General features: G+C 44.5%; 1 protein-coding gene across 1 annotated transcript in view; it reads left to right on the forward strand.

The window, feature by feature from the left end:
- Positions 1-24,849, forward strand: part of CCDC63 (coiled-coil domain containing 63) — a 133,991-nt gene that overhangs the window by 25,469 nt on the left and 83,673 nt on the right. The window contains exons 2-3 of the mRNA XM_033956196.1: positions 8,974-9,155; positions 18,973-19,162. Of these exons, the coding sequence (XP_033812087.1) occupies positions 9,004-9,155; positions 18,973-19,162 (342 nt within the window). The 5' untranslated portion in view covers positions 8,974-9,003. The remainder of the gene's footprint in view (positions 1-8,973; positions 9,156-18,972; positions 19,163-24,849) is intronic.

A 24,849-nucleotide genomic window follows, 5' to 3' on the forward strand; every position in this document is an offset into this window, starting at 1 on the left:
AAAATAGCTTTGCAGCATAAGATGCTACATTGTGTGAGTACCAGGACCGGTACAGGGGTATTTGCTTAAGTGGCCCCTAGTTTGTGGCACTCCTTACCGTTAGAACTTAGGGTTGAGCAGAATTTTTTCACATTTAAAAAATGACTGAAATTTTGGTTGTTTCAGAGAGATTTCTTATAACTATTTTTTTAATTTTTATAATGTTGAAGTAATTCTCCTTTCTTTGTATAATTGTTTTAACTCTGCTTTAAACTGTCTAGAACTCTTGGCTATAACATTGGCTCCCTGTTGAAGTGCCTATAATTTTTAAATTGGTTTGCTTGTACTATAAAGTTGTCACCGGTCAGGCCCGGGAAGGGGTAAAACGCGGACCTCACGGATCTAAAACTGCACGTCCTTAAAAATCTGAGGCCCGTGCATTGACAAGTCCGCCTTTTAGCTTATTCCACTGCTTTCCCTGCATGCTCAGCTCAGGCCCCCGGCTCTGCCTTCCCTAATGGCTAAGGAGGGAGGAGGCGCAATGTGGCTTTTGCTAATTAGCCCGATCGTCCTTCCTCCAGATTTCTCCCTCCACGCTAATTCCAAGAGCCCCCACGATATGACACTGGATTGGAAATAGCTGGGTTGTGTGTGTGTGTGTGGGGGGGGGGGGTAAAAAATGTGTGCAAAGGTCTGCAGTGCATCTGACCTTACAGACCTCATGGATCTAATTTCACATCCTTAAAAATCTGAGGTCCGCGCCTCTTTTAGTCTCTGGCTCTGACAGACCTCTATGACATTTTAGCGCTGACGGATTCTAATGCTTTCCCCTCCCTTTGCTGAAACTAAAAGTGGCACAGACCTCGGGGCAAAAGTTTTGCCGTTAGTCTCAGCATAGGGAGGGAAAAGCATTTGTGAACCACATAGAACTATTTGCAAATACAATACACTACCTACATCTACATACAAAATTAGTGTAACACCACATGAAAAATACAAAGACATATTTAAAGATGTTGATTGGCAGACTGAATTCATTTAAAATGCATTCAACAAATGTAGTACAGTACTTGGTAGAAATACTGTATAAATCAAAACACTCCAAAGACATATTTAAATGCCTTATTTTTAAAAAGCTACACAGTTACAAGTGAAACCTTGGTTTGTGAGCATAATTCGTTCCGGAAGCACGCATGTAATCCAAAGCACTTGTATATCAAAGTGAATTTCCCCATAGGAATTAATGGAAACTCAGACGATTCGTTCCACAACCCAAAAACTTTAATACAAAATACTGTACAACCTAAGAAACCTGCCTCGCACTGCTGCGGCTCCCGTGTGGCCACTTCTTATAGCAAAGCGCCAACGGGGCGCTGACCAATCGTGAGGTGCGTCACATGACATACGGACTTCTTCTTGAAATAGCCGGGGTTACACAGAGGACACTCATTCACAGGCCGAAAACAGCAAGGAAAGAAAGCAAAATAAAGAGAGAGAAGCTGGGAAACGCCCAGGGGCCGAGGCAGGGCCGGAGCTTTAAAGCGAGGAAGCTTCCTGCACCTCCCCACGTACGTGCGTGGCTGCGCTGCTACCTCGTCCATTCGCATGGGCGCACACACCATACTTGCCACCCCACCCACGCTTGAAGTTGTGATGCTTGTGCTGCGAACAATGATGCACCGTGTGCATGTTGTGTGTATTTGAGGCGGTCCAGAGGAAGGTGACGAAAATGGTAGGAGGTTTGTGTCAGAAGACGTACGAGGAGAGACTGGAAGAACTGAATATGTATACCCTACAGCAGTGGTCTCAAGCTCACGGCCCAGGAGGCCACATGCGGCCTGCCAGCTACTATTTTGAGGCCCTCAGTATGTTTATCATAATCACAAAAGTAAAATAAAACAATTTCTTGATCATATGTCCAGGGCAGGATTAACCAATAGGCCCAGTAGGCACCTGCCTAGGGCCCGAAATGGTCAGGGGGCCCGATGAAGGAGGGCATCAACATTGTTTTTTCCAAATGGTGATAGGCCCCTCCAGCATCGATCAGCAATGCGGCCCCCCCCCCCCCCGATCAGCAATGCGACTCCCCCCACACCATCGACGGAAAGTAAGACAAGCAAGCAATACAGGTAAGAAAGGCAACGGGAACTGTAATTTTGCAAGCGGTGCTGCTTGCAGTTTCCTGTTTCCGCCTGGGCGCATGGTGGGATGGGGAGGGGCAGGGGGGCCCAGTGTATTTGTGTGCCTAGGGGCTCTCAACGAATTAATCCTGCCCTGCATATGTCTCTTTAGCTATAAGTTACAATATTATTAAGACAGCCTAAAGGAAAGATTTATAAACTATAAAGAGGTTTACCTCTTGCAAAATTGTCATTTCATTAATTAGACATAAACTATTTTTTTCTGAGGCTCTCCAAGTACCTACAAATCCAAAATATAGCCCTGCAAAGGGTTTGAGTTTGAGACCACTGCCCTAGAGGAAAGGAGGGACAGAGGAGATATGATTCAGACTAGAGAATGACACGGGAAAAAAATCTGTCACCGCCCCGTCCCCGGCCCACCATCCTCTGCACCGCCCCGTCACCGCCATTCCATTCACCGCCCCGTCACCGTCACTGCCATCCCTTTCACCGCCCCGTCACCGTCCCCGCAGCATCCATATAAGCCTTAGTACTCTAATATTTAGCGTATTCCATTCTTATAAATCAAAGTTCCTGCTGCTGAACTAGAGAAAGAGATGTTCAGCTGGCAGGGCTTTGTTTATAAATTTTTATTAACACAACTAATATACCACCATAATGTTTGCGACAGAGGACAAGTATGCAATAAATGCATTTTGCTGTTTCAATGCCAGTGCTCAGCAGAACAACAGACAGCAATATGGACATTCACCTTATGTAGTACTTTTTTAATATATAAAAATAGGCAAAATTAGTTGCTGTTTTATCATTATATTTTCTTGCCATTATAGTATTCTTCATTGATCATTTTTCTTTTTAAATTCAAAACAAATTCAACCTATCTTGTGTCCCAGCATGAATTCATGTTTCACTCAATTGGCTGTTTCAAGGGAATTAACCCTCCAACTTCCATTTGCAAAAATACCCAATGTTGTTCCTTCTATGAGCAATATTTAAATTATGAGGAACAACATTGGGTATTTTTGCTGAATTGTGTGACACCATTTGGGCTGAACATGAAGATTGAAAATGCCTGGTTAGCCCTGGACAGATGATTTGAACAGCCAGGAGCCTGTCCTGGCCATTTAAATCATTTTGAATATCTAGTCCAATGATAACAGAATTAGGGTGATTATAGAAACATAGAATTTTGTTGATCACTAAAAACAGTGGAGACTAAGGGTCTATCAAGCTCAGCATCCTGTCTTTGACACTGGCCAGTCTTGGTCTTTGGAACTGCCCATTGTGTCAGAAGCAATAGGGATTAAGTGACTTGCCCAGGGTCACAAGGAGTGTAGTGTAGCTCTAACCACTGGATTTAGAAGTTGGCTTCTTTTGGGATCTTTAACTCATCATCGCTAGGACTCGAATCTGAGTCCGTGGCACCTAACATAGAATGGAATTAGTATGGCAAAGTAATGAAGAATGGTCCAGCAGCCCCCACCCTCCCTCCACCTCACCTTATATTCGTTCCGAGTTTGCCGGCTTCCTTTTTCCCTAGCCGCACGCGTTCAAAAAGCCGTGCATTTAGCCAGCTCCCTCCCTCCACCTCACCTTAAATTTCGAGTTTTCCGGCTTCCTTTTTTCCGAGCCGCACGTGTTCAAAAATCCGTGCACGCGCGGCTGCGCGAGTCAATCAAACTTCTCCTCTCCTGCAACTTCCTGTTTCCGGTTGCGTCAGAGGAGAAGATTGATTGACTCGCGCAGCCGCGCGTGCACGGATTTTTGAACACGTGCGGCTCGGAAAAAAGGAAGCCGGAAAACTCGAAATTTAAGGTGAGGTGGAGGGAGGGAGCTGGCTAAATGCTACGGGCGGGCGGGCGGTGGCTGCGGGGACCGCGCAATCCTTGATACCTCACTGCGGAGACAAGACCATTCACCGCCCCGCGGACGGTGAATGGCCTTGTCCCCGTCGCCGCAGCGACTGCTAGTTTTCTTCCCCGTTTTCGGCGGGTGACCCGCGGCTAAAATGCGGTGGCCGCGGGTAAACCGCCACCGTGTCATTCTCTAATTCAGACATTCAAATACTTCAAAGGTATTAAAGTAGAACAAAACCTTTCCAGAGAAAGGAAAATGGTAAATCCAAGAGGGCATAATTTGAGGTTGAGGGGTGGTAGATTCAAGAGTAATGTTAGGAAATTCTTCTTTATGGAGAGGGTGGTTGATGTGTGGAATGTGCTCCCGAGGGAGGTGGTGGAGAAGAAAACGGTGACAGAGGTCAAACAAGCATGGGATGAACACAGGATCTTTAATCAGAAAATAATGGGTATACATTGAACGAACTAAGGCCAGTACTGAGCAGGCTTGCACGGCCTGTGTCCCATATATGGACATTCAGTTGAGGACGGGCTGTGGAAGGTTTTGATTGCTGGGATGGTTAAGATGGGCTGGAGTAAGCTTGCATGGAGACTCCAGGGCTCTGGATTTCTGGCCCGAAATATCTAAGAAAAAGGACCATTTAAACTAAATTAGTTTATGGAGCATGTATGGTTGGGCAAACTGGATGGACCACTCGGGTCTTTATCTGCTCTTATTAACTATGTTACTATGACGTGATGCACGTATACGTACTCATATTGCAAGACAATGCTCGTTGATCAAGTTAAAATTTTATAAAATATTTTCCTCATCTTGTAAAACACTCGCACACCAAGTTACTCGTAATCCAAGGTTTTACTGAATATTTAAAAAAGGTAACTTGCAAGTTTGATTCTAAATATAACCACAGGATATGATAGAAATATCTACATATAGCAAAACTCAATTTTTACATGTGCAAAATCAAATATAATGGAGTAAGCTACCCAAATAAAAGTTAAACAAAAGAAGGGCTATCTAATTAATAACAAGTATCCACATATTAAGCAATTTTTGCTCTAGGGAACTGTGATCGGGCCGTGCGGTCATTTCCCATCACACATTTATCCCCAGGCACCTCTGGTCTTCCTTCCCGTTCACCAGGCACAAAACAAGAACAAAAACACTTCATTCATACTCTTCTACAACACATGACCAGGTCCCTCCAGACACTTCCTGGTCACCACCAGGTCCTCTCTGGCCTTTCTTCTTCTCCAGGTCCTCTCCAACTCTCATTGGCCCTCCGGGTCTTCAGGAAGCTTCCGGTACCATTACTGGTCTCACCGCCAGTTGCCACTGGCCCTGCTGGTCCCTCCACTGGTCACTAACCAGTCACCTTTGACCAATGGTCTCTGGGTCTACAGGCTGCTTCTTACTGGGTCTTCTGACATCTCCCGGTACCATTACTGGTTTCTCACCCAGTCACTACTGGTCCCACCAGTCCCTCCGCCAGTTACTTGACAGTCACTTTTCAGCTTAGAACTCTGGACTCTTTGGGCTGCTTGTGGGGGCCACCACTGGCCCTTTACTCCTTGGCCTTTTGGGTTCCCATGAGTCTTAGACACTCTTCACCGATCCCTCCACCGGTCATCAAGCTTGGCCCACCCTGGACTCCAAGCTCTACTAGGCCCTCTGGCTACTCCTTCTTTCAGATTCACTCTCAGCCACTCAGTTGTCTTTTCCCGGATGCATGCCTTGACTCTTCCAGACCTTCAGTTGTCTTTTCCCAGACACACACCCTGAGGACTCTCCCTGAGGACTCCTTCCAGTTGCTCAATCTTTACACATCCTGAGGACTCTCCTAGTCCCTCAGCCGCTCTCTGTGAGGACTCTTCTGGTCACTCATTCTCTAAGTCACTCACACATTCTCCACCAGGCCCACAAGGCTGGTCATCAAGCTTGAGCTCCCCTGGACTCCAAGCTCTACTGGACAGGCTGGTCTTTAAACAGGATGCTAGGAATTATTAAAGAAGGGATAGCTAAGAAGACTAAGAATGTTATAATGCCCCTGTATCGCTCCATGATGCGACCTCATCTGGAGTATCGCGTTCAATTCTGGTCTTCTTATCTTAAGAAAGATATAGCAGCACTAGAAAAGGTTCAAAGAAGAGTGACCAAGATGATAAAGGGGATGGAACTCTTCTTGTATGAGGAAAGACTAAAAAGGTTAGGGCTATTCAGCTTGGAAAAGAAACGGATGAGGGGAGATATGATTTGAAGTCTATAAAATCCTGAGTGGAGTAGAATGAGTACAAGTGAATCGATTTTTCACTCCATCAAAAATTACAAAAATTAGGGGATGATCGATGAAGTTACAGGGAAATACTTTTAAAACTAATAGGAGAAAATATTTTTTTCACTCAGAGAATAGTTAAGCTTTGGAATGCATTGCCAGAGGTTGTGGTAAGAGCGGAGAGTGTAGCTGGTTTGAAGAAAGGTTTGGACAATTTCCTGGAGGAAAAGTCCATAGTCTGTTATTGAGAAAGCCACTGCTTGGAATGTTGCTACTCCTTGGGTTTTGACCAGATACTAGGGACCTGGATTGTCCACTGTGAAAATGGGCTACTGGGCTTGATGGACCATTGGTCTGACCCAGTAAGGCTAGTCTTCTTTAGCACTCTCCAGACCAGTAGAGGTTAACTTTACGAATGGGTATATATCTAATCATGACCAGCAGGTGGAGACTGAAAACAAAACTTTGGGACAGTATATACTATCCTCCCTTCTCTATTTCCCTCAGTCTTCTTTCAGTCTCCAGCAGGTGTTGAGTGGGGTAGATGTTCAGGCGCGTCGGGACGCGGTGTTCGGTGAGCGTGTTCTGGTATCGGCCCTTCGGGGGTCCCGCCCGTGAGAGGGACTGCTTTGGTACGTCCCATTCGTAAAGTTAACCTCTACTGGTCTGGAGAGTGCTAAAGAAGGAGAAATTAGATTCTTACCTGCTAATTTACTTTCTTTTAGCTTCTCCAGACCAGTAGAGGTCCCCACCCTGTCTGTTGTTGTTGTTGTTGTTGGGGCTGTTTCGCGGGCAGTTTTTGTTTTTTGCTGCGGGTTCTAGTATTTTTCTAGGGCCGGGGAGAATTAAAGAACAGCGGCTGTGGCTCGGCTGGCTTAGCTGGCGAGCTGTGGGGACATTTTCCTTCGGGTATTTCTCCTCTGCATTTTCCAACAGCATTTGGGTATGTTATTTGTTACTCCTGTTCGGAGTATTGTTTTCTTTCTGTTTTCCAGTTCTTGGTTCTGCTTGGCTATTCGGCAGACTGAGGGAAATAGAGAAGGGAGGATAGTATATACTGTCCCAAAGTTTTGTTTTCAGTCTCCACCTGCTGGTCATGATTAGATATATACCCATTCGTAAAGTTAACCTCTACTGGTCTGGAGAAGCTAAAAGAAAGTAAATTAGCAGGTAAGAACCTAATTTCTCCTTATGTTCTAGGTACATTCAGGTACAGTAGGTATTGCCCTGTTGCCAGAGGTCTTACAATCTAAGGAATTGTTGTACTAAGTCGAGTTAGGCAATCCAGTAAGGCTATTCTTATGTTCAGACTTACTGAGGGTTAGGCCAAAGCCAGCTTTTCTCCTCTTGAGGGTCGCTTGGCTCCTGAAGGAGCTCTTGTTTTTCATAGCTCTTTGCTCTGGAACTGTCCTTTTCAGCACTACTCAGGGTGAGTGGACAGCTCCCAGGGGCTTTTGCAGGATCTTATGCAAATTATCTCCTATCTGCTGCTAAGGCTTCCCCCTGCCATCCTGTGACAGGAACTTTATAACAGCAGTCATACCTGATGGAGAGAATACTATGTTTACAGTTCAATAGTACCCTTAATGATGACAGTGATATATATCAAAGCACAACAATTGCAATATACTATCTAGACAAAAAAAGGATTGTTTAATATATAATAAAAGATTTGAGTTACATCCTCTAGTGCAGTGGTCTCAAACTTGCGGCCTGGAGGCCACATGTGGCCCACCAGGTAATATTTTGAGGCCCTCGGTATGTTTATTATAATCACAAAAGTAAAATAAAACAGTTTCTTGATCATATGTCTTTTTAGCTATAAGTGACAATATTATTATTAAGACTTAGCTAAATGGAAAGATTTATAAATTATAAAGAGTTTTGCAAAATTGTCATTTCTTTAAAAGATATTAACTATTTTTTCTGAGGCCCTCCAAGTACCTACAAATCCCAAAATGTGGCCCTGCAAAGGGTTTGAGTTTGAGACCACTGCTCTAGTGCCACTGTGTTTATGGAAGGATGGTGGTCCATCATCCCTACTCTGAAGGATTTTACAATATTTATCAACCACCATTGAACAAAGCTTCTTCCAAGGATTTAGGGGAACTGCAAGGATGCTTTTAAAGAATCTCAGAGAATGAGGGATTGAAAGTGAAATTTTGACCTGATATCTTATAAGGTGGCTACTAATACTGGTCATGTGTGTGTCCAGCACACCTTTTTTTTTAACAGTGAAAACCAAAACACACTGGAAACCAGGCTAAAATAGAAAAGTAAGTAGAACTATATTTGGTAGAGGTTTTTAGCGCAGGCCAGCGCGGTAAATGCTCCGATGCTCATAGAATTCCTATGAGCATCGGAGCACTTACTTCACCACTAGCGCAGCTTGATAAAAGAGGGCGTTAATAACATTGGAAATCATAGCTATTATAGAAGACAGTTCATGAGATACCAGGGAAAATGGCTGAGCACAACGGAGGAGTCATGAGGATAAAATGTCAATAATTCATTCACGGGTATACAGTTCAAAGTATGCTTTATTGGCATTGTAAACCCGTGGCTGAATTATTGACATCTTATCTTCACGACTCCTCCGTTGTGCTGTGCTTCTGTCGTCATCAAGGCCTTTTTGGGCTTTCCAGTGTCTTTTTATGTAAGTATCATTTACTCTTCACTTTCTGTTTGTTTGAAATACAATTCTGCCCTTTTTCTCTCCTGGAGAAAACGTAGTCGCTTAACAGCAGAGGCAGCATGTCATATTATACAGATGATGGGCTGCTGATCGATGACAGAGAATCTGCGGGTGACTTGGATCTGAGGAGAGTGCAGGCCCAGTTTAAGATACTAGAAGAATCTCGAAAATCATTCACAAGGAGGACACAGAATGCCATTAGATATCAGCAGTAAGTACCATTTTAAATTATTACAGGGTGAAATGCTCTCTCTATATAGGGCTTATGTAAAACTTCACAGACCAGCAGATACAGGAGGTATGGGTCAAACAACTTAGAAAGAATGAAGCAATTCACTAGGAAAACTTAAGACTTTCTCCCCCTCCCTTAATATTTAGACCCCTTAAGCTCCCTTGAGATGTTTATAATTAAATTCAAGTGTCCAAGTTAACTAAACACCACCCCTCCTAGAATAATCATATTTATTTATTGGGATTAACCACCTTTACAAGGGGGTGCTGAAAAGTTCTCAGGCCAACCAAGAAGAGAATGACGTGGATATGGTTCAATCCATGATCTGAAACAATGTCAAAATGTAGAATTTTGTTTCTGCAAATCGGTACTTAATGAAATAAGATAACACTTTTTAACTACAGTGGCAAAATAATGCTCAGAATTTAGGAAGTTGGTAGGTTGGGCTGAGAACTTTTCAGCACCCCCTTGTAGAGTGAAGCCTTTCAATCTATGGTAACCAGAGCTGAGATTGTGATGTCGTAATGCCTCATTCCACCAATAAGAGCCAGCCTCATCAGTGATGTCACAATGGCTTGATTGTCCTATACTTGGCTTACTATTATTACATACAAGGGGGTGCTGAAAAGTTCTCAGGCTACCCAAGAAGAGAATAACGTGGATATGGTTCAGTCGATGATCTGAAAACAATGTCAAAACAGAGAATTTTGTTTCTGCAAATTGCCATGTAACGAAATAAGATATCACTTTTCAGCTACAGTGGCAAAATAATGCTCAAATTTAGGAAGTCGATTGGTTGGGCTGAGAACTTTTTAGCACCCCCTTGTATTAAGAGATTCACCCAAGGCAATGTACTGCAAGTATATTTCAACATAAAGCTTGCAGTTTTGTTAACAGCATAACAGTAGTAAAAAGACCAAATATAAACATAAATACAATGAATGAGGTAAACTCAAAATCTCAACTGAAACTTAATAATAATAGAACATAAAATTATCAAAAATATACATATTTAACAGCACTGAAATTCAAATAAGAGAAATATAATACAATGTCAGCATAATATTTATGAAACACCTAATAAGTACACATCAGAACATTCAAATAATATAAATATGACATTAATGCTTTTCTAAAATACAACTTATCATACAGCCGAAGGGCCAAATGCAGATATTAGATGGGAACAAGATGGGTGGTACAGAGTCCATTGGGATAAACAGAAGGGAGTTTATACTCAAGACTGTTAAACAAGATACAAGGAACTGATTTAGTTAGGGCCTTAGGCGGGCCTTAGGTGAACCTAGGCGGCCCTACGCGTCTCCCTAGTAGAGGAAGAGACGCTTAAAATGTAGGCCAGCAAAATGCTGGTCTACATTGTAAGTAGACGCGGCTGCTATACTTATGGCAGCAAGGGATCTCCCTGCTGCAATAACTATAGGGGCCGCGGCCGCCTGTCCCATCGCCAGCAGGAGGATACCCAATCCTCCTGCCAGAACCCCCCTCCCCCCCAAACTGGTAATCGCCGGCAGGAGGATGCCCAAGCATCCTGCCGGAACTCCCCTGGAGCCCCCTCCCCCCAAACTGGTAATTGCCAGCAGGAGGATGCCCAATCCTCCTGCCGGAAAGCCCGACGACCCAACCCAAACTAACATCCCTCCCCCAACTAACCTTTAAATGTTGGTCGGCTGGATGGGTCTTGCTGCCGTCCAGCCGACAGGCCCGCCTCGTGGAAATGAGCCGGGCCCGCCCCTTCCCGGCCCATCCCCGCTAAATCTAAGGCCTGATTGGCCCAGGCTCTAGAAGGCCTTAGATTAGATATCAACATTTAAAGGTTAGTTGGGGGAGGGAGGTTAGTTTTGGGGGGGCGGGTCGTCGGGCTTTCCGGCAGGAGGATTGGGCATCCTCCTGCCGGCGATTACCAGTTTGGGGGGAGGGGGGTTCCGGCAGGAGGATTGGGCATCCTCCTGCCGGCGATGGGACATGCAGCAGCGGCCGCTATACTTATTGCAGCAGGGAGATCCCTTGCTGCCATAAGTATAGCGGCCGCGTCTAATTTAACCCGATTCTCTAACCGGCGTCTGTACTATGGATGCCGGTTACAGAATCGGGGTTTAGTGTAGGACCGATTCGGTATAGGACACCTCTCCTGGGATTTATTTTACTTTTGTGATTATGATAAACATACTGGCAAGCCGCGAGTTTGAGACTAACTGGTGTATAGCGTACAGCCAGGCTTTTACCTGCTTCTTGAAGTAGAGGTAGTCTGGAATTAGACGTAGTCCTTCTGGGAGCAAATTCCAGAGCATGGGGGCAACTCCTGAGAAGGCTCACTGGAGGTATCACATCATACAATTTCTTTTGATACAAATACAGGTAATAATGCTCCTTGACAGGATCTCAGAGGTGTGTACAGGGTTAACTTATTCTGTAAATATTCTGGCCCATTTTGTCTGAGGACTTTGAAATTCAAACATAGATTTTTAAATTTAGCCCTGTAAGGCATTGAAACCAAAACTATCAGGCTCATAATAAAAAAAAAAAACATAGACGTCCAAAAAGCTTCCTAAATCGGCACTTGGACATCCTAATCGCCAGGACGTCCAAGTGCCAATAATCAAAACCGTCTTTATCCCAGGACAAGCAGGCAGCATATTCTTGACTGATGGGTGACGGCACCGACGGAGCCCCAGTACGGACAATTTTAGAGTGATTGCACTCTAAGAACTTTAGAAAGTTCTAGCTAGGCCGCACCGCGCGTGCGCGAGTGCCTTCCCGCCCGACAGAGGCGCGCGGTCCCCAGTTTCTTAGTTTCCGTGGAGCTAAGAAGACGCGTGTTTCCAACGGTTGTTGGACTCTCTTTTTTGCCTTCCCGCTTGCGTAATTTTTCTCGTGAATTTATTCACTTTTTCTTCTTTTGTTATTTTTCTTTAAAAAAAAAAAAAAAGTCTATTTTTCGACTTTTTTCAGTCGGCCCCGGCGGGGCCTGTTGGCACCATCGAAGCCTCGGGCTTCGATTTTGCTACTGCCGTTTTTCCCTTCATGCCCCCTTCTCCGGGTTTTAAGAAGTGTTAGCGGTGTGCACGCCCTATTTCTTAATCCGACCCGCACAAGTGGTGCCTTCAGTGTTTGGGTTCGGACCATAGGGCAGAAACGTGCACCCTCTGTAGTTCTCTTCAAAAGAGAACTTTGAAGAACCGCCAAATTCAACAGCGGATTCTTTTCGGTACCGCTATGGAAGTTCCACCGGCGTCGACTCCAGCGACTTCCTCCAAATCGGCACCGGTGGTTTCGACACCGCAAGAGGTCTCTTCGGTGTCGCACCCTTCAGGTAAGCCGGCTAAGAAGCCATCCCCTTCTGTTCTCGGCCCACCAGTCGAACAAGCAGTGAGCCAAGTCCTGCAGACTGCGCGCCGGCCCCGCAAACGCTCCGCTCCCATAGAAGTCACTGCCTCTTCATCGGCATCGACTTCGCCTGAGCGTCGAGCGGCACCGCAGGTACCGAGCAAGAAAATAGTGGTACCGGTGCCATCGGGACCGTCTCTGGATGAGCGTATAGCATCCATCCTTCAGGTCCAGCTTAAGGAGCAATTACAACACCTGCTCCCGGCTCTGCTAACTCCGAACCTTCCGGTGTCGGTATCCACTGAGCCTGCGGTACCGATAGTCGACCAGCCTATGTTATCGGCATCGACGTTATCGGCACCGCTTAAATCTGCCTCTTCTATTTCTATGCCTGTCTTATCGGCGGAGCCAAAGTCTCTTCGACGTACGGCTCACTCGGCCTCTGATCCGGTACCGCTTACTGACGCCCGTCCCGTTTTACAGTCACCGGGTACGGTGTCGATGTGTTCAGGCAAATCGGTACGCAAAACCAGGCGTACCGAATCCTCTACCCCTTTGTCTTAGGGCCGTCTCCCATCGGTACGGGACCCTGATTTATGGGATGACTCTGATGATCCCCTCGGTACCGAGGAGGATTTTTCATCGGATGAGGCTGACCCGTCGGTGCAGGATCCTGCTAGTAAGCCAGAGCACTCTTCCTTCACCAAATTTCTTAGGGAAATGTCAGACACCCTTTCTCTTCCCTTGGAATCTGATTCTAAGAAGTCAAAAGCATTCTTGGAGGCTTTGGACTTTGAACAACCTCCCAAAGAATTTTTAAAGTTACCCCTTCATGATATATTAAGGGAAACTTTTTATAAAAATTTGGAAACTCCTCTCACAATTCCAGGAGCTCCAAGGAAGTTAGAATCACTTTATAAAGTTATTCCTATCCCAGGGTTTGACAAACCTCAGCTTCCACATGAATCTTTGCTGGTGGAGTCAACCCTCAAAAAATCTGCAGGCTCTAGTGTATATGCCTCTGTCCCTCCTGGCAGAGAAGGCAAGGCCATGGATAAATTTGGTAAACGACTTTACCAAAATACTATGTTGGCCAACCGTTCAGGTAACTATGCGTTTCACTTTTCCTTTTACCTGAAACATCTTACCCAGCAGATGGCCACTTTTCAGAAATATATTCCTGACCGCAAGCTTTCTGCTTTTCAACAATGCACTGCCAGTCTCTTGCAACTCAGGAAGTTTATGGTCCGTTTCATCTATGACACTTTTGAACTGACCTCTCGAGCTACTGCTATGGCTGTAGCGATGAGACGATTGGCGTGGCTTCGCGTCTCAGACCTTGATGTGAACCACCAGGACCGCCTTGCCAATGCTCCCTGTCTGGGTGATGAGCTGTTTGGTGAATCTCTGGATACCACCACTCAGAAGCTTTCTGCTCATGAGACGAGGTGGGATACTTTATTGAAAAACAAAAAGAAACCTCCTCCTCCTCGTCCTTTCAGGCAGCAGATGTCCTATCAGAGGCGTTTTTCTGCTCGGCCGATTCAGCCTCATCCTCCTCAGCCTCGGAGGCAAAGGCAGCAACAACAATAGGCTCGTCAACAACAGCCGCCTGCCATGAAGCCTGTTGCTCAGCCTAAACCGACTCAGCCCTTTTGACTCGCTTCTCCAGGGCATTGCCAGTCTTCCTCCCTCATGTCCTCTTCCGCAACCTATAGGAGGTCGACTAAACATCTTTCTAACTCGATGGGAAGTGATCACCACCGACCAGTGGGTGCTCTCTATCAGAGCCCACGGCTACTCCCTCAATTTTCAGACTCCTCCGCTGTTAGGCCTGCCAAAAGAGTCTGCTTCCAACAAGTCTCAGTCCCTCCTTCTAGCTCAAGAGGTTCAATCCCTCCTTCTTCTCAATGCCATTGAAGAAGTTCCTCAAGATCAGAGAGGTCAGGGATTTTACTCCCGGTACTTTCTAGTTCCCAAAAAGACCGGAGACCTCAGACCTATATTAGATCTCAAAGATCTCAACAAGTACTTTCTAGTTCCCAAAAAGACCGGAGACCTCAGACCTATATTAGATCTCAAAGATCTCAACAAATGCTTGGTCAAGGAGAAGTTCAAAATGCTCTCTCTTGCCACCCTCTACCCTCTCATCTCTCAGGGCGACTGGCTATGCTCCCTCGATCTGAAAGAGGCTTACACACATATTCCTATCCATCTGGCATCCAGGCAATATCTACGCTTTCTCATCAATCAAAACCATTATTAGTACAAGGTGCTACCCTTCGGTCTGGCCTCCTCTCCCAGGGTATTCAACAAGTGCCTGATTGTAGTAGCGGCCTATCTCCGCTCTCACAATTTTCAGGTTTTCCCTTACTTGGACGACTGGTTGATCAAGGCTCATTCTCCTCAGGCGGTTCTGCTGGCCACCAACCAGACCATTCACTTCCTTTGACTGTTGGGTTTCGAAATCAGTCTACCCAAGTCGCACCTCATTCCAACCCAGCGACTTCAATTCATTGGAGCCATTCTGGACACTGTTCTGATGCAGGCGTTTCTTCCATCCGACCGCCTTCAGACCATCCTTCATCTCTGTCGACAGGTGTTTCACCAGATTACCATTTCTGCGAATCACATGATGGTGCTATTGGGGCACATGGCTTCGACAGTACATGTCACCCCCTTCGCACGTCTCCACCTGCGTACTCCTCAATGGACCTTAGCGAACCAATGATCCCAGGCAACGGATCCTTGTTCGCAACACATATCTGTGACCTTGTCTCTTCGACAGTCACTTCTTTGGTGGTTGACATCTTCAAATCTATCCAGAGGTCTGCTGTTCCATCTACCTCCGCATCAACTAGTCATCACCACAGATTCCTCCCCCTACACCTGGGGAGCTCACTTGAACGAGTTCCGAACTCAGGGGTTTTGGACTGCCCAGGAAAAGAAACACCACATCAATTTCCTGGAACACCGAGCGATGTTTTATGCCCTCAAGGCATTTCAACATCTTCTCTTTCCTCAAGTACTACTCATTTGCACAGACAATCAAGTTGCAATGTACTATATCAACAAAGAGGGAGGAACGGGCTCTCGCCTGTTGTGTCAGGAAGCCCAACGGATTTGGTCTTGGGTGACAGCTCGTCACTTATTCCTGAAGGCTGTCTACATTCAAGGGGAACAGAATTCCTTAGCGGACAATCTCAGCAGAATTCTCCAACCTCACGAATGGACTCTCCATCCCTCGACTCTTCAGTCTATTTTCGCTCAATGGGGCACTCCCCAAGTGGACCTTTTTGCAGCTCCCCACAACCATCAGCTGCCCCTGTTTTGCTCCAGACTCTACTCTCCTCACCGTCTGGCGCCCGATGCATTTCTCCTGGATTGGACCAGTCTCTTCCTATATGCATTTCCCCCTCTACCGCTCATGCTGCGGACATTGTTCAAGCTCAAGAGGGAACGAGCCACCATGATTCTCATCGCTCCACGGTGGCCCAGGCAACATTGGTTCTCCCTTCTACTTCAACTCAGTTCCAGGGAACCCATACCTCTTCCACTGTTTCCTTCTCTGCTTACTCAGCATCAACAGTCCCTTCTGCATCCCAACCTGCAGTCTCTGCACCTGACAGCTTGGTTTCTCTCGGGCTGACTTTGGCTCATTCTCTCCTTTCTCAGCCTGTCCGTTCTATCATTGATGCTTCCAGGAAACCGGCCACTCTTCAGCGTTATCAACAGAAGTGGTCTCGATTTTCTTCCTGGTTCCTCTTACATCACCATAATCCCATGTCTCTAGCAGTGGGACTGGTGTTGGACTATCTTCTTTCCTTGTCTGACTCTGGCCTTAAATCTACTTCTATCAGAGTTCATCTTAGTGCCATTGCTGCTTTTCATGAGCCGGTTCATGGAAAACCCCTCTCGGCTCATCCTTTAGTTTCTAGATTTATGAGGGGCCTTTTCAATGTGAAACCACCTCTCAAGCCCCCTCCTGTGGTTTGGGATCTCAATGTGGTTCTTTCCGCTTTAATGAAGCCTCCTTTTGAACCTTTGGCCACAGCACATTTCAAATTTCTCACTTGGAAAGTGGTCTTCCTCATAGCTCTCACTTCTGCCAGGAGGGTCAGTGAGTTGCATGCACTAGTGGCTGATCCACCTTTCACTGTTTTTCACCATGATAAGGTGGTACTACGTACACATCCAAAGTTTCTCCCTAAGGTTGTGTCTGACTTTCATCTTAATCAGTCCACCGTCCTACCTGTTTTTTTTCCAAAGCCTCATTCTCATCCAGGTGAACAGGTTTTGCATACCTTGGACTGTAAACGTGCTCTGGCTTACTATCTTGAACGCACCAAACCTCACAGATCATCTCCTCAACTGTTTTTGTCATTTGATCCTAACAAGTTGGGTCATCCTGTATCTAAACGCACCCTATCCAATTGGCTTGCTGCTTGCGTTTCATTTTGTTATGCTCAGTCGGGCCTGACACTGGAAGGTTCTGTCACGGGCCACAAGGTTAGAGCTATGGCAGCGTCTGTAGCTTTCCTCCGTTCAACTTCCATTGAGGAAATCTGCAAGGCTGCTACTTGGTCCTCAGTTCATACTTTCACATCGCATTATTGTCTGGATGCATTCTCCAGACGGGATGGACACTTCGGCCAATCTGTTTTACAAAATTTGTTTTCTTAATAGCCAACCTTCCCTCCATCCCTCTTTTTGTTAGCTTTGAGGTCACCCATCAGTCAAGAATATGCTGCCTGCTTGTCCTGGGATAAAGCACAGTTACTTACCGTAACAGGTGTTATCCAGGGACAGCAGGCAGATATTCTTGCATCCCACCCACCTCCCCGGGTTGGCTTCTTAGCTGGCTTATCTTAACTGGGGACCGCGCGCCTCTGTCGGGCGGGAAGGCACTCGCGCACGCGCGGTGCGGCCTAGCTAGAACTTTCTAAAGTTCTTAGAGTGCAATCACTCTAAAATTGTCCGTACCGGGGCTCCGTCGGTGCCGTCACCCATCAGTCAAGAATATCTGCCTGCTGTCCTTGGATAACACCTGTTACGGTAAGTAACTGTGCTTTCTGTACGTCTAGCAAGGTGTTCCAGCCTCTGTACGTTCAGAGCACGAGATGGGCGTGGTGGAGGCATGTTATGAGCGGGCTTTGGGCAGCCTCAAGGGTGGGTTAGACCTGGACATCTTGCAGCGATAATCAAACATTCGGCAAGACATCCTTGATGGAACTTATACGTTTGGAACTAGACTTGTTTTAGAAGGATCTAAGTGCCACAAAGGTGCCCAAACTGACCAGAGGACCACTGCATGCATCAAGGTAAGACACCCCCACACTCCCCCAGTGCTCACTGACCCCCCTCACACCCACAGAGATCAAAATACAGACGCACATACCTGTCTCTAGAACATTAGCACCTAGTATAGGAAAGCCTAATAGAGCTGCACACCAGTGTCTTAAGTAGCCTGGTGGGTGGGCTAGTGAACCATAGAGAGGAGGACCCAGGCCCATAAGCTACTCTAACCACTACATTCATGGTGGAACATGTGCACCCTCCAAAACCCTACTCTGCTGCCATATAGGTGCCACCTGCAGCCATAAGGCTATTGGGGTTGCAAACAGATGGGTAGAGTGGGTTTGGGGGGCTCATCATAACCTGAAAGGGAGTTCTGGTGAGATGTTTATCTGGACGCAGCACTGTGCATTAAACATGTACAAGACAATCCCTGCTCAATAGAGCTTACAATTTAATCAAAAGTGAAGTGCAAATGTAGGCAGGTGCTTGGTCCTCACGCCAGGTTTCAAAGTGAATGTATGTATGTGTTTCCTTTGCAAAGTCCATGAATAAAAAGTACCTATGGACTTTATTCCTAGAATTTACATGCGTAATTGTAAGTGTTCCTAGAATTTACATGCGTAATTGTAAGTATTCCTAGAATTTACATGCGTAATTATAGGTGTGAGGATTTGCACCATGTTTCAGTTGGTGCAAATAGACATCCCACAGTTAGGTGTGATTCTCCGGCATAAGCACTATTCTATAAACCTTTTAATGCCGTGGCACACTAATCTTGCGGCCACAGCTGGAGGGCACCTGGAAATGCGTGGACTTCCTCCCTGCCTGACAGGGCAGTGGGGGCGGGGCTAGGGCAGGCTTGGGGGCGGAGTGGGCATAACAGGGCAGGGCTAGGGGGGTCCAGATTTTCCAAAGGGCACCGCCATCGAGGCACTCTGGCCCATCCCCATCTTCTTTCCAGTCTTTGGGGGGAGGGGGCCTTGGCCACCCAACCTCCAAAAGGAAGATCTCTGCTCTCACCTTTCTGTCCCACCTGTGGCTGCTGAAATCTTAAATCCAGCCCTGATCATGTCCCAATGTGTGTATCAAAGCTAAAATATTTTCTATTTTGTTTCAGCATGATTTCTATTTCTTTTTTTTTTTTTTTTAACAGTGATGAGCTATCTTTATTGCAAAATGAGCACGATGAAATAGCCCTAAACGTAAACATTTTGAAGTGCCCTAGAAATATCCAACTAGACCACAACAATGTTATAGATCTCAAAATCCTTCTACAGACCAAGGAGGAGTGTAATTCTCTCATCAGTCAGGAGCGAGCCCTGATCAGCAAGCTTGATAATGAGGTATGAAGATTTTGAGCAGAACCTTTCACACTCTCTCCAGAAGTCCTTGAGATTTCTTGGCCTGCTCTTGCTCATTGTAATAAGTAATTGTTCACTGTGGCCAATCCTATGTTGTAATTTTCAGATTTTCTCACTCGAAAATTAAAACCGAAATAGGAACTAGATAAATACTAATATCATTGCATTACATTACATTAGTGATTTCTATTCTGCCATTACCTTGCGGTTCAAGGCGGATTACATAGGAGTTGTCAGGATGTTACAAGAATTATAACATTACATATGAATTGTCGTAGGAATTACATAAGGATTGTCGAGAACTTAAGGTGATGCCTGTTGGATAATTAGAAACATATTAGATTAGATATGGGTAGAGAATGGGTAAGTGGAGTTTGGGAAGGAACTGGTCGTATTAAATAGGTTTTATGTATTTTTTGAAGAGTAGGGTTTTAGTTTCTTTTTTGAAGGTTTTGTAGTCTGTGGTCAAAGATAGCAGATTGGTGATTTGTCTGTCTAGTTTGGCTGCTTTGGTGGCCATTAGTTTGTCATATAGTTTTCTTCATTTGACATTTTTGGTTGGTGGGTGTGTGAACAGTGAGTGGGTTCTCCTGTGCCGGGTTGAGGTGGATTGAGTTAGTCGGTTGTTCCAGTAGGTTGGGCTTTCTCCATTAATAGCCTTGAATAGTAGGCAGTAGAATTTTTTTTTTTTTTAATATATTTATACTTTTGAATACATTTACAATATCCAATTATTTCAAGGAAAAAAAGAAAACATCTCTGAAAACAATTCCATAATCATTCATTCTTACAAAATTCTTTTAAAGCCCACATTATGGGGAAACATGTTACATAATCTAAATAAACAAATTTAAAGGAAAAGATTAAGGATAAGGATTCTCCGTTCGTCCCAATGAACCTTGAATCATTCCTTACTAATAGGGATTCTAATTTCTCCTCTTATTCTCTTCTGATGAAACAAAAATCATTTCTGTTCTCTCGCTACTAAAAATTGCTGTAATTGTATGGGGTCCCAAAAAACATACTCAATGTCTTGTAACTTAACTATGCATTTACAAGGAAATTTCAGGTAAAAGGATGCCTCTAGAGCCAAAACTCTAATTTTTAACTTCAAAAATTCTTTTCTTCTGAGTTGAGTTGTTCTAGAGACATCCGGAAATATCCTAACTAAATCCCCACAAAATTTTCGTTAACCTGTTTTTAAAGTAAAGTTTCATTAGTAACATCTTGTCCATTTCACTCATGCATGTTATCACCAGGGTGGATCGACTCTGAATCACATCCTGAGTATCTTCCAAAAATTCAGTCAAATTTACTTCAGTAGTGACCAGATGGTCCACTCCTGGGCAGTTTCTATTTTTTTAAAGGGAATATAATAATAGTTATTTATTGGAAAATTCTCAGCATTAGTCAATCCCAATACTTCCTTAAAAAACTTCCTCAATAGAATTTCAGGTGACAATAAATGAGTTATTGGGAAATTGACTAAGCGTAGATTTTTCCCTCTATTCATATTTTCCATTGATTCTATTTTAGCATGTATCACCGTAGAATCTTTAACAGCAGATACTGAAACAGCTTGAAGTGTATTACATTGAGTCTCCATAACATTTACTCGTTTATCCAAAAGACTTAAATTGGAATCCACAGTAGGCAGTAGAATTTGAAGTGTATTCATGCTTGTATTGGGAGCCAATGTGAGTCGTAGTATGCTTCTGTGATCTGGTCATATTTTTTCAATGAGTAGATGAGTCTTATGGCTGTATTTTGTATTGTTTGTAATTGCTTTATCATGGTCGCTGGGCAGGGGAGGTATAGTATGTTGCAGTAGTCTATTAGTCCAAGGATAAGAGATTGTACCAAAAGTTGGAATTGTTTCCTGTCGAAGAATTTTCGGATTTGTCTTAGGTTTCTCATATAACACTAGAACCAAGACTTCTCAGAGTAAATGTCCAAAAAAGAAGTTAGATGAAATTCAAATACAATAAAGTAAATGCTTTTATACATACACTCAGATATGTGTAATCTGACCAAGAGCCGTGGCTCCTATAGCCGAACCCACCGTCCCATCACTGTTTATGACTATAATGCTAGTAATATTAAGGTGTTTCTCAAATAATAAAAGTATTTTTCAGTGGCAATAAAAGGAAAAACAATTCCTACTTAACTTGAAGGGGTGTTAGTAGGTCCCGACATGGACCATGTTTCGAGGGTCTTTTTCAAGGAACCCAAAAGAGGTGTTGGTAGTTTCAAATGCCAAAGAAATAGTTGCTGGGTGATGTAGACAAGAAAAATTGAAAAAGTTGAAAAGTTGAAAAAGTTGCTTTTATTACTTTGTTGATTTGTGGTTGCATGGTACAGCCTCTGTCAATCTATCCTGTAAAGTTCCTTTTTATTATAGGAAAAACTGCTCAGTTTTTGCAAGCCAAGTGTATAGAGAAATGCACAAATAATAATATTAATGGTGAAAGGGTATCCTCAGTGTGTAGTCTTATGCGACAGACATCCTCCGCTTAGGGGAAGTTCTATGCTTGTCTTCTTAGAGACTTTTGCCTGGAGCAGAATCTACTCCATGACGCACTCCATCATAGGGCACCCCTGTGCATCTCTGTCTATATATATTTTGTGCTGCAATAAACTATTTCAAAATAAGCAAGAACAGAAGCACTTATCTTGGATTTTTTTCTGCTGTGGCCGTTTCTTATTTAGTTGTCACAGAGCAGCAACTGTGTATTCTGTTCCGGCACAATAATAACGCCTTTAAGTTCGACGTCCCTGGGTTGCTACAGCAGAAAAGTATCTAAGATAAGTGCTTCGTTTCTTGCTTATTTTAAAATAGTTTATTTCTAAGGGCTCCTTTTATGAATCCGCGTTTGCGGCTTTATCATGTGCGACTTTTAATCGCACGCTAACCCCCACACTAGCTGGAAAACTACCGCCTGCTCAAGAGGAGGCGGTAGTGGCTAGCGCGGCCGGCAGTATAGCGCGTGCTATTATGCGTGTTAAACCGCTAACGCGCCTTCGCGAAAGGAGCCCTAAGTGCACCACAAAAATATATAGACAGAGACGCCAAAAAACAACCTGTGTGCAAAACAATGTATTCATTTAATCACAGTTTAAGCACCATTAAATTTTGTTTTGCACACAGGTTATTTATTATTTGTGCATCTCTCTATACATTTGGCCTGGAACTTTACAGGATGTAGTTTTCAAGTTTTGGCAACAGCTGCAGAGGTTGGTATTATGGTAATTGACTTTTGGCACTCAGGGCCTTTGGAACTCAGGGCCGTGTGGGCCTGCACAGATCCAATTTTTGGGCCAATTCAGAAAGAGCTATTGACGCACTACAACGTTTGCATGCAAACAATTCATGCGGAGGTTCCTCGTAATCCCCGACTCTGTTGTCCTATTGACTGCAGTGAGAGCGACTCTCACACATGCACAGAGCCGGCAGGGGAAATCTGAACAGCTGAGAGGCAGGGAAAGCTCCAAAAGCAGTTTCTTGCCACTCAGCCGTTTAGGAAACCTTTGGTTTTTTTTTTAAATGGGCACAGATGCTGTGCGTGTTACACATGTACAATATCTGCCCCATTAAAAAAACAAACAAAAAAAAAAGCCCACCCCCTGCTGATCATGACCCTGCCCAATGAAGGCACCATGAACCGCCTCCCCCCTCCACCCCACACCAGTGAAAACGGCAGGAGGAATACTCATTTCCTCCCACCGCAAAAGAAAATTGGCAGGAAGGAAGCGCACTCCCTCCTGCCAATGCGACTCCCCCTGCCCCATCCCCCCACAGCCGCAATACGGAAAGGCCATTTTTGCTGACGCGAAGGAAGGGAGGTTTGTGGTCCCTTCATTGGGGAGGGTCGTCATTGGCGGGAGGAGGGATGCTTTTTTTTTATCTAGTGGGACAGATATTGTGCCCATTATAAAAAAAAAAAAAGGTTTGTCATTTGTTGGTCTTCATCTACAGACGATCATGAGGAGTAGAGTTCCCTTGAGGGTAGATGTTCTGCTTTTTCTCTCAATTCTCCTTTGGGATTTTCGAAGGGTAATTCCTTATTGCTGAAAAAAGCTTCGTTATTGGCTCAAAAATGTATACTTTTGCTTTGGCGGCAAGCAGAGATACCTACCCTTACCATGTGGAAAAATGAATTGTTTACCGTGTTAAAGTATGAATATTTGGATGTTAAGAATTGTGGCCCTGGCCGTTGGAGGAAATTCTGGGCTATTTGGGCTCCAGTCTGGGATAGTTTGTCCCATGGCGCCCAAAGTGCCCTCTTGAATTTTTGACACTGGAGTGCTTGGGGGCGGGGGGAGGGGGGTGAACTGGGGGGGGGGGCGTTATTGCTTGGTTGGGCCCATTTGTCTCTGCAAAGACACCACGCGGTAGACTTTCTTTTTTAACTTAAATTTGCTTTATTGAAATTTAAACATAATTAAAACATACAAAATAGAAAAATCCACTTTGACAATATGTGAACATCCACAATAATACTGTATTAATAAATATACTCATACATTTAACTCAAATCCCTCCTCCCACCCTAATATCAGATGTTTGTTAAGAACTAGATCTCATCATAGTATTATGAATTCAATAGATTCAATTTCTTAGTAATAACAGTCCAAGTTTGTATGGAATGCTGATTGCTGATAATGTCCTCGACGCTTAGCTACATAGATTTCCATCTTCCCAATCATTGAGAATTTCACTCTCCATTCAAGATCATCTGGTACTAGGGACTGTTTCCAATAAGCAGCTATAAGACTTCTAATCGCTGCTAACCCCATACGTAATAAGCGTATTTGCCATCTAGTTACACAAATAGTAGACAACCCCAATAGACAACATTGGGGAGTATTGGGGAGTCTACCGCAGTTATCTACAATGTTGTCTATCGCGGTAGACTCTTTAATCGTGTGTTTTGGTTTATGGTTGTATTTGTTCCCAGAGTATTGTGCCTTTTATCTTGTATACCTATTTCAAAATAAAAATTTATTTAAATTTAAAAAAAAAAGAGATTTGACAAGTAAGTGACTGGTCAGTCGCTTTTTTGGATTGCAGTGGAGACCTTGTTGGATTACCTTCTTTCTTTGTCTGACTCTGGTCTCAAGTCTACTTCCATCAGAGTCCACCTCAGCGCTATTGCTGCTTTTCATGAGCCAGTTCATGGGAAACTCCTTTCAGCTCATCCCTTGGTTTCCAGATTCATGCGGGGTCTTTTCAATGTGAAACCACCTCTTAAAGCACCCCCTGTAGTCTGGGATCTCAATGTGGCTCTCTCCGCCTTAATGAAGCCTCCGTTTGAACCTTTGGCTACGACTCCTTTCAAGTTTCTCACTTGGAAAGTGGTCTTCCTTATTGCTTTAACCTCTGCCAGGAGGGTCAGTGAGCTACATGCACTAGTTGCGGATCCACCTTTTACAATCTTTCATCATGACAAGGTGGTTCTGCGTACACATCCAAAGTTTCTCCCTAAGGTTGTCTCTGAATTCCATCTCAACCAATCCATTGTTCTGCCTGTCTTCTTTCTGAAACCTCACTCTCATTCTGGAGAACAGGCTCTGCATACTTTGGACTGTAAGCGGGCTCTAGCTTACTATTTAGAGCGTACTAAGCCCCACAGATCAACTCCCCAACTCTTTCTGTCCTTTGATCCGAA

Source organism: Geotrypetes seraphini, chromosome 8 (genome assembly GCF_902459505.1).
Source record: "Geotrypetes seraphini chromosome 8, aGeoSer1.1, whole genome shotgun sequence".
Taxonomy (NCBI): domain Eukaryota; kingdom Metazoa; phylum Chordata; class Amphibia; order Gymnophiona; family Dermophiidae; genus Geotrypetes; species Geotrypetes seraphini.